The 9,956-nt window shown below is 43.6% G+C and overlaps 1 protein-coding gene across 4 annotated transcripts; it reads right to left on the minus strand.

Moving 5' to 3' along the window:
- Window positions 1-1,384: 1,384 nt before the first annotated feature.
- LOC141920094 (uncharacterized) lies at window positions 1,385-9,566 on the minus strand. 4 transcript variants are annotated; one of them, XM_074816784.1, is made up of 4 exons: window positions 9,377-9,547; window positions 5,165-5,608; window positions 2,651-2,791; window positions 1,385-1,501 (listed from the first exon to the last, which is right to left on the minus strand). In XM_074816784.1, exons 1-4 carry the CDS (start codon window positions 9,441-9,443, stop codon window positions 1,497-1,499), a joined length of 657 nt encoding a protein of 218 aa, XP_074672885.1. In that variant the 5' UTR covers window positions 9,444-9,547; the 3' UTR covers window positions 1,385-1,496. The 4 variants fall into 4 exon arrangements, with proteins under 4 accessions (XP_074672885.1, XP_074672884.1, XP_074672886.1 ...); XM_074816783.1 differs by having other exon boundaries at window positions 1,385-1,506; window positions 9,377-9,545; XM_074816785.1 differs by lacking the exon at window positions 1,385-1,501 and adding an exon at window positions 1,517-2,131 and having other exon boundaries at window positions 5,249-5,608; window positions 9,377-9,566.
- Between the last annotated feature and the right edge of the window lie 390 nt (window positions 9,567-9,956).

Here is a 9,956-nt window from a genome sequence, read left to right on the forward strand (position 1 = left end):
TATGGGGAAGAGAGACAGGGTAACATATATGCTGAAGTAAGGATAAGACCCTGCTCTGACTGTGGCCTTTGCAGAAACAGAGGGTTTGGCCTGCAGTGCAGTGGGGACACATCACACGTCACCAAATGGCTTTTTTGTCCTTTCACATTGCCTGACCTTCAACCCTTCAACTCCCACACATTTGCACATGATCTGGAAAATATGTGGAGGCTTCTGCTGGACTGATTTGTTAAAAAAATAAATAAATAAAAAAAAAATTCCATATCTGTGAAAAGATACACCGACCTTTGAAGATCTGAGGCATACCAGTCTGAAGTAGAGTGACTCATTTAATTTTCCTGGACCTGCAGGAGGAGAGGGAACACCAAAGAGGGAGGATGTCTCCTTACTCCTTGTTTGTGCTCAGAGGAGTTTTGCTTCCTACCAGAAGGAAAAGCAGAGTCTGGCCCAAGGCAGGGCTCCACCTTTTCTTTTTTGTGTGTGTGTGTGTGTTTTTTCTTAGCTTATATAGCCAGCTGTCTTATCCCTCATGTTCCTGCCTCACAGCACCAGAGACACTTCTGAGGTGTGTTCAAAGGTAAATGGAGTTACATCGGTCTATTGCTGTGGCAAAGCCAGCAAGGGTCTCTGACTTCTACTTACTAGTAGGCACACCCATACTTTGCAAAAGAACATATTCCTCAGCTGCTACACATGCTTCAGAGCTGATACGCTGCTCTCCTATATGTACAGGAGATGCTCTCCTATACTGGTGTATCCCCCAGTCACTGACCGCCTGGGAATCAATTATTGTCATGTCAGGAAACAGGGGCTATGGAGAACATTAGTCATGTCAACCAAATCTTTCATAGCTCCTTTTTTTTTAAGGGTACTGGAGGCTTTTATTAAAACACTATGTCTCCTTCTGTCAAGAGTAAAACAAAATCCCATTCTTCCAGCTATGTTCAAATGGGCCTTCTTTGCCTCTTTGTTCCAAGCTTGTAGGCTGGAGCAAGACAACAGGACAGGAGCCTCTATACTGAGAGGCGCAGCCAGACGAGAGCCACAGTTGCACCCCGAGAAGTCACAGATTTGATTTCCTCGGGTGGGTGTCAGCAGCTGGGGAGCTGAGGGGCCTGGGCAGGTCAGGCTCCTTCTGTCTCTTCTGAAGCACAGCTGACAAACTTTGAGTATGAAAAATAAGAAGTAATGGCAGGGAAAGACCCAATGTACCTCATCAAGAGTCTAGATTCAGAGACTAAGTGGGGGTTTGGCAGGTGACAACACAGATTTCTTCCCAGAAGGCTATTTTATTCCTTGCTGCAGGACGATGCCCCTGTGGCTGTCAAAGCTGCAGGAAAAAGAGACAGGCTAACAAAAATAAAAATGCCAAAGGCAACATGTATAAAAGCAAAGGCTTTTATTCCGTCTAGAGCTCCACTTTTGGCTTACAGGGCATCAGAAGTTGTTCCACCTGTAGGCTTCGCATCTTCCAGCGACTCCTGTAACGCTGCACCTCAAGCTACGCTGAGCAAGACGGAAAGGAGAGGGAGAGAGTGAGCGACAGACACCGAGTTAGTCCAACACAAGAAACTCTTCAAGGCTTTCTGGCAAGTAAAGTTGTGAGCTCTGTTCATGCAGAGGGATGCAAAGGGATGGTGCTGTGTGGGCAGCATCAGCTTAGGGGTGCGGCTGGAAGATTCCCCCCGGTAAGCGGGGCAGAGCCCCTGGCCGTCTGCCTGTCCCCGCCAGCATGGCCATCGGGTGGCGGCAGCGCTCCAGCGAACGGCAAGAGCAGCTCTGCCTTCATCCCTTCAGGCAGGGGATTTTTTGTTTTTTTGTTTTTTTTTTTTTCAGCAGACCGAGAAAGATTTTTGAGTGCCGGGAGACGAGGTGCAAATCACACGGCTCCCCACTGAAAGCCAAAAGTCAGCTGAGCTCGGTCTGAAGCGCAGATCACATCTTGGGTCGCACAAAATGGGAATGAAGCTTGTCTCCAAATCCAGCCTCCAGTGTCAGTCTACTCTAATGAGCCCGGCTGACAGAGCTGGAAAAAGCAGGCCAGCTTTCGGGTACATCAGCCTCTTCTCGGGTCATTTCTTTGGCTCATGTGTGATGAAAACGTCTAGTTTTCCCAACTCGATCAGCTGACCTAATAAAATATATTACTGGGCTTTACAAACCACACCTCACACATACACTTCAGCCATCATAGGCTTTCTGTACACGAGTATTACAAGAATACAGATGTAAGCATGAATTGGTGGGAGGAAGACCCATCCTTCAGCATAAACCCAAAAGTACCAAAGGACACCCAGGGCTTTGTTAAAAGAAGCAGCAGCATCTCACTGAACAACTCTTTGCCAAAAGTGGCAATTAAAGAAGATCGTATCGTTTTGTTCACAGGTAACTCATTAGGCCCATGTATGAAGCTCTGCCCAACATAAACAAAGAACTACTTGAAAAAGAGATGGAATATAGAGCCAGCCCTGTGAGAGTTTCATGCACACTGCTTATTTCCTGAATCAGATCCCATGTCTGACCAGAGGTAAGTAAATGGCCAATTCCTTCTTAAATTTAAAAAAAAAAAAAAAAAAAAAAAAGTAGCTTTGGAAATAGGTGATTGGATTCATCTTCCAAGCAAGGGACTCCAGGTTTTTGTGTTCCTTACCTCGGCGAGAGCCTTGTCTCATGCAGAGCACGCACCTCCTCAGCTGCGGGGTGAAAACAATGATCAGAACCACTATGCCCCCGATACCAGCTGCCACAACCCCAATGATTGTTCCAATGGATTCTTCTATACCAAACAATCCTGGGGAAGAAGGGAAGGCAGAGAGAGTAAGATAAGAAGTTGTCCAGGCAAGTATATGCAATGCAGCCAGCACATTTTCTGCAGATGAAGCTACTGTGATATTGATTATGTCGATGTCTTGTCTGACATGAAATCATGGGCTTCTACAGGGGAGAGAGTGTATTGCACTACAGAGCTATTGATTTTTTTTTCATTCCTATGTAGGAAGCTGCTATGCTTTCTGGGGATTTAGAGACAGGACAGCCCCATCTCCCTGGCAATGTCTCTTAACAGCTGGATGCTATGCGATGGCAAGAGGTGCTGCTGCCTGAATTAATGGGACTTACGCCTGTATGATTTATTTTCAAATGGAAAAAAATACTCTGACAATTTTGAGAAAGTCATCAGTCTCCCTGATCTCCAAAGGACACAGCACCAGAGGGTGGGCAGAGCTCCACTGAGGTTCTTTCTCTGATTTGTTGCTCTTTGGGACTGTTGCACGGCAGAGATGGGATGATCCCATTTTCTTTGAGATAAGAGCACATTGGCATTGTGGCTTTATTATTTGTTGGGGCTGAAGGATGATTCAGGAAGAGCCTTTGGTCAGGTGAGCGCAGTAGGATGGGCTGTTACAAGGGTTATGGGATGCAGCATGGAGAGCATCTGCCTTGTAGCTTCAAGTCTGCTGAAGTACGAATGTCTCTTTAGAGAGAGGGAAACTGGCTGGGCGATGGCACACCACTGATCTGATCAGATTTTAAGTGACTGCCTCATGCTCATGGTAGTCATTTTGCCACGTGACTCACACAGAAAAGGTCATAAAAGAATGATTAAAAGCCTTCCAGTTTTATCCGCAATTACAGTATGATCAGGCATTCACTACGTATATCTATGTGGTTATATTTAAGCTTCACTGAAAAATGTATGGTTTTGCTACCATATTCACAGGCAGATTTCCAAGCATCGGGCCAGCTGTTCACAGCAGCAGCCACTACTCTGTGCTGCCCAGATGAATGGATGGACATCCAGGAAAGCAGCTGTAGCTCACCAGTAAAAAACCCGCTCCCCGCTCCCGCATACTGGGAGTTTAAATCCATTTGTGGGGCTGCTCACTTCATCAGGAAAGTGAGGGTAATGAAGGTGCTGTAGAACCATTACTCACCTTATTCCAAAATACATGTCATTTGCTTCCTTGTAATGGAGAAGTTAACAGAGTCAGCTAATTTCTCTTTTTAATTTTAGAGAAGTTTTTGGACAGTCTGGATTTGTGGCACGTAACGTTTCTTTATGAATTGTATTTCTTTATGTTCTCTTGTCCCTTTAATTCAGGCATAGTGCAGAAATGATATATTTCATCCTCTCAGGAACACAGAAAGGCAATTACACAGGCCGGGGTGCAGACACTGCAAGAGTAACCTGTGCTACTGAGACTGTGAGATGAAGCTCACGGGAGACCTCATTAGACACATCACCAAGCCTTTGCAGCAGGACACGGTTTTCTTGCCTTAGTGCTAGGTTTAAACTGAGTAGTTTTATAAAAATTAGTAATGGAAGAACTCAGGCTCAAGAGGGCAAAGGCTTAGTGAATCTCGGTGAGCTGTAAGCTTTGGTAACGAATAAGGGGAAAATGGCACTTGCATAATTTACTCTTGACACAGAAGGTGCTATTTTTTGTTAATTAGATAATAAGATAATACACCTTCTGATGTGTTGATATGCTGGGACCGGAACACATTTAGCCTACATAGAAAGGAAAACTGCTTTGACATTTCCAGCTGATAAAGGCAAAGCAAGTTATCTCCTTACTTAATATGCCTAGTGTCTATTTGTGAGGCTAAGAAAACATAGCATGGCACTTTTAATGCTACTTTGATTTTAATGTGAATGAAGTTAAGCAGGAATGATACAATGTGACCCTCGTGTTTATTGTGGGATTACCTATGTCATCCAGGGTTAAGGAAAGAATATGCAAGTTAGTGGGCTGGAGAGAAATAATGTCAAAAAAAAAGGAGTTTGGAGCTGTTCCCTGAGCTGGTATCTTGACACCTGTCACTCACGGGGGTTCTGTCAAACAGAGCTGTGAGTACAAGAGAACTTGTCTGACTGTTTCATCCTTGGCACTGACTTTGATTTTAATGATAAAATTATTCCTTCTTTTTTGGTGTAAATGCCCCTCCTTATAATAGTACCTGTGTGACTGTTTATAGAGGCAAGCAAATCAAAATTAGCTGGCCTAATGAAAATAATGAGAAATACTATAGAGCAATCACAATCCATGACACCAGGCCCTAACTGCTAGAGGCCAAACAGGCCAACTTCTCTCTTTCTGCAAGTGTGTAGACCAGCTTTGGAGGAGAAAGAAGGAGAAAAGAAGTAAATAACATCAAATATTACCCAGAGCCCTCCTGATCCTGAGCTTTGTGCCATCTCCTGTCACCACCTTCCCGTCCGGAAGTGTAACCTCACAGAAATAAATACCGTGGTCACTGGTTGTCACATTGAGGATCACCAGGGAGGCATCCCCTTGGGACAAGTCTCCACTCATGGAAATCCTGGAGTTATTTGGCAAGACGGTCACATTTTTTTCAAGCAGGTCCATCTGCCCCTTTTCATCTTCTTTGTACCACTTCACCGACAGATCAGGCAGGGAGGGACGTCGTGGACTGCTAAAGTGGCAGTTTAAGATCACAGTTTCACCCTCTTTGGCTTTTTCCTTGGCTGGTGTTTGAGTCACCAAAAGGTGCCACGGCTCGGGTGTTGTCAACAACGAAGGCTGTGCTGTTATATGAGTTACAGCTGCATTCTCCTTGCTTGCACCTCCACCACTAACACCAACATCTGTACCAGGAAAAAGAAAGAAGAGGAGGGCTGAGGGTGATAGGATGATAAACCTTCCAGCTGCTCCCGACCTCCAACCAGCACAAAGAATGCCTCCTGGAACTAGGACTTGAGGGTACTCACTATTATGATAATAGGGATTTTTTTTCCGTAGTTCCTGCTTAGATTACGTTCATGTGTACAGATAGGTCTTTTCCTGATCCTCAGTTCCTTTCTACTGCCATACTAGAGGAAGGTTAATGCCATTGCTCAATGCCTTTGGTGAAATTTAGAGCCCATTCAGCCACATTTCCACCTGGAACATTCACCTCTTTCTTCCCACCCCAAAAAGTCTCGGGATCTGATGTTCCTGCCTCAACTACTTTTGAGGCAAAGCAAAAAAGGTACGTACCCTTACACACAGGCAGCTCTGTTCTGACAAATACAGTGAATATGTGCACATCCTAATGCAACTGCCTGCATCCAAAAACATAATGTGACCTTCTTAGAAGTTTTGGCACACGCTTTCAGTTTCAGAATAGGAAATCTTGAAATTGTGGGAAGAATCTCCATTGCCAGAGCCTGAACCCCCCACAGATCCTGTCTGTGACATGGGGGGTGGCACCTTAGTATTCTGTGGGCATTGATACTGAGGGTGACATGTATTCTCCGTGAAGGGACCACATTGTCCTGCTACCCTTTGTTAGAAAAACAAGGACAACATGCCTGTAGTAGAGGATTAAACCTGCCTTCTCTCACTCAGCTGCTAATCATAGTATCAAACAGCCTTGAGCTAAGAGTAGTGTGAGTGGATCTCATTTCTGGAAACAAGCCTGGGCTCAGAAGATGAGAGGAATAGTTGCTATCTCAAAAATGAGGGAAAAACAAACTCTTAAAAATAAGCCAACGGCTGTCACCAAGAAAGAGTTCAGACCAATTTTTCGAAAAGTTTCTTCTGTTGTTTTATTTTCTTCTTTTTTTTAAAAAAATTTTCTTTGAGATAGTCTCCCTTCCTACTAGTGGGTGCTCTCTCAAGGACTGCAGACCATTCCACAATGAAGGTCTTGATTTTCCATTGTCTTGAGTCTTTCAGTGCCATCCAAAGGGTGCGAAACTCTATTGTCTGAAAGCTTCACAATGACAACAGCCTGTCTAAGCTCAGGGACAAATGTCTCAAGGCAGTGGAAAACCAAACTTCTTGATGATTGGTTTGAGAGTTACTGGAATGGCTCCTCCCGGCATGCTTGTCCACAAAATCGCAGTTGTATTCATAGTTATTATTATTTATGACTCGTGTGGGAGTAGCACTGACAATTTCTGTCAGACAGCAGGGCCCTGTTGTTCTAGGTGCCTTATAAAAGGATGGGGTATAGAGCTTACGGTTTAAATATCAGATGAGAGGTAACTCATGGATGCAAAAATAGAGAAATTATAAGATGGCTATGAAACTAGGCAACAACAAAGCATGTGAAAAACCTTCAGAGCTGCTTGGTGCTCTGTGCTTTTACCTCAAAGTGAAAATTTTGGCCTTGTGTTTGGAACACTGATCTACGGGAATTGGATGCCTGAGAATTACGTACCCAAATATTATTGTAGTTTTGGATCCAGTCCCCTAAAATGAGTAGTCCTTATTAAAGATACTGGATGAGATATTATCCTCACGTTCATACACAATCTTACCAATGAGACACTGCAGCTTCTCGGGAGAATCTGAGGTCCAGATTTTCACTTTCCAGTTACATAACAATGTATTGATGCAGCAGCCATAAAAGTTTAATTATCTTGGCAAAGTTGAAAGTATCAATGAAGTACAAAGTATAGTTGAAATACTTGACTAAGTCGATGGGAGCTTGACATATTACAGTCTCTGTGCATCAAATATTCTGATGTGATATATTTGATTATTTGTTAGAGTGAATTTGAGCAGTTTCATTATGAGTACTCTTTTAAAATCTCTGTTCATTAACCATTATCTCCATGGGATACTGCTGCTTTAGCTAAAGCAGTGCTACTGCTACCTTGTTTTTCTTCTCCTTGAATTTCTTCTCCACTACAAGTATTCCAGCATTTCATTCCATACGCACCCCCTGCAACACAACTGTAGTTTTTATTCCTTTCGGTGATGTAAAAGGTATCATTTTTACACAGACACTTAGTGACATAGAGAACAGAACTGAGCAGGAACAATGTGCTTTGATGTTGCCTCTGTTCATCATGGGTTTTGTTTGCACCTTCTGTCATGAAATAACTGGCCTTGTCATCTGTGTTATCCCACATCTTTGAGTCAATACAAATCATGTAACTTAAAGCTAATTAGAAAAATCAAAACTTAGGAAGAGTAGGCTGTATTGTTTTGCCCCAGCTCTGTTTGGGGGTTTCACTGAGGTCACAGCACAGCATCTATTTTTCCTTCTTCCTTTCTTTACTTCTTTCTTTCTTTCTTTTTCTTTTCTAAGGTTGTAAAACTGGAACATACTAGTTCACTGGTATTCAAATAAACAATGCCCTTATCATATTGGCATCTGGGAGCATAGCATGCCAAATGCCTTGTTGACTCTGCTTCAAAGCTCTTTTTAAGTCAATCACTTCATTAGCAGAGTGATGTGTAGGCCCTCTGCCATGCGGGTTGCAGGGCTCAATCCCCGATGGAGAGGAATGCAAGGCTTTTTGGTGAAAGCACTTGAGCTAGACAGAGTACAGAGAAATACAGCATAGATGACCTTGTCTTGACCTGGAAAAATGATTAGATGATCTAATAGGTCATTGTCATATGAAGTCGGCAGTTCACGGCCAGTTTTCAACCACGTGGGGAGAAAGCTCTCTGGGACTCCCTGCAATGTGACAATGTGCTCCACATTTGCCAGGACTAATAGGGCACCTACTAAGCCATCAGCCTTCCCTTTACGTAATCTGCAGGTTGATACTTTCCCATGTAAGGTCATGTCGTTGGCTCTGAATGAGAAATACGCAAGGCAGGCTAGAGGAGGTGGGGTGCCAAAAGGAAAGAATAAAATACACCTGTGCTCTCTTCCAGTCCTGGAGCCTCTAACTTATTCTTTGGTGCCTGGAGTAAAACCAAGCAGCCCTGCAAGCTGCTTCTGCCAGCTGCCAACAGCATTGGGGAAACAAAATGGTGGCTGGAGGTCAGTGCAAAATTTGACCTTTCTGGTTGAGCCTCCTCTCCTTTGTTCACACTTGGTAGATGGAGAAGAGGCTGAGGTCAAATAGGACTTGAATTCCAACCCACATAAAAATCCTCTCATGCTGGAATGACCGTCTTTCAGATGGTTTTGTTGGCTTTAGAGCTCAACTTCACACTCAAGCTGGTGCCATGAGGGTGCTATAGAAGCCGTATCCAGTTCCCAGTTTTCTATGATTAAATGATCAATGACTGCACATTGCTCATGTTAATTTATATGTCTTTTGCCCTGGGCTGAGGTTGGCTTTCACAAATGGATATGAATAACTACCTTGTGACAATAACCGGTTGCTAATACATCAGAGAACCAAAATAGAAATGAAGCTCTAGCAATGATGATACACAGTCCTTCTTCTTGAAAAAGACAGGCAAATATACTCTTTCTGAACATTTCTATTAGCTAAACAGGAATGCATCTATAAAGAAAAGCATGTTTTAATGCCATGTACACTAGATACAGTTTTCCTGCATCCTGAGGAAGACCACAGCGGAAAGTTGCTTTTTGAAAAAAAAAAGAAGAGAACCTCTCAAGCCAAACTTTAGGAATAAGCTATATTTCTTCTAATTGAGGAAGGTGGTTTAGTACTCACCCATCAGCAAGAAGAGGAGGAATGAAGACACTGCAGATCTATAGAGCTTCCCTATGTGCTGGCTCATAGTTGCTGAAGTATATGGCCTCACCGTCTCTCCCTCCCGTAATATCGGAAAAAAAAAAAAGTGTGTGTTATTGCAACAGGACCTCGCATTCTGCCCAGTGAATGTCACACTTACTAAAGTTACCACAGCTTCGAGCTCACAGAGCTCTGCCTGCTGCCTGGCTGACAGCCATGTTTGAAGTGACAACAATGAGTTCCCGGGGGCTGTTCTGGTCTCTCCCAGAGAAGATGCCGAAAATGCTCTGAGAGCAGAGGGAAGATAATCTGTTGTTTTTCACTTTGGCCTTGTATAAACCAGAACTTTGGGCTGAGTACAGAATATCCAGATACGCAAAAGGAGACCTCTCTTCTGCTGAACCCCTCTCTAGTGGAGGTGAGAAGAGAAAGTACTGGCTTGATTTTCTGAGCAGCCAGACTCCTATTGTCCTAATTCACCATGAAAGGAAGTTCTAGGAATTCAGCATCTTTGTGGCTATATGCCCATGGTGTTTATAAGTAAAATGTATTCCCCAAA

This window comes from Strix aluco, chromosome 2 (assembly GCF_031877795.1).
Source record: "Strix aluco isolate bStrAlu1 chromosome 2, bStrAlu1.hap1, whole genome shotgun sequence".
Taxonomy (NCBI): domain Eukaryota; kingdom Metazoa; phylum Chordata; class Aves; order Strigiformes; family Strigidae; genus Strix; species Strix aluco.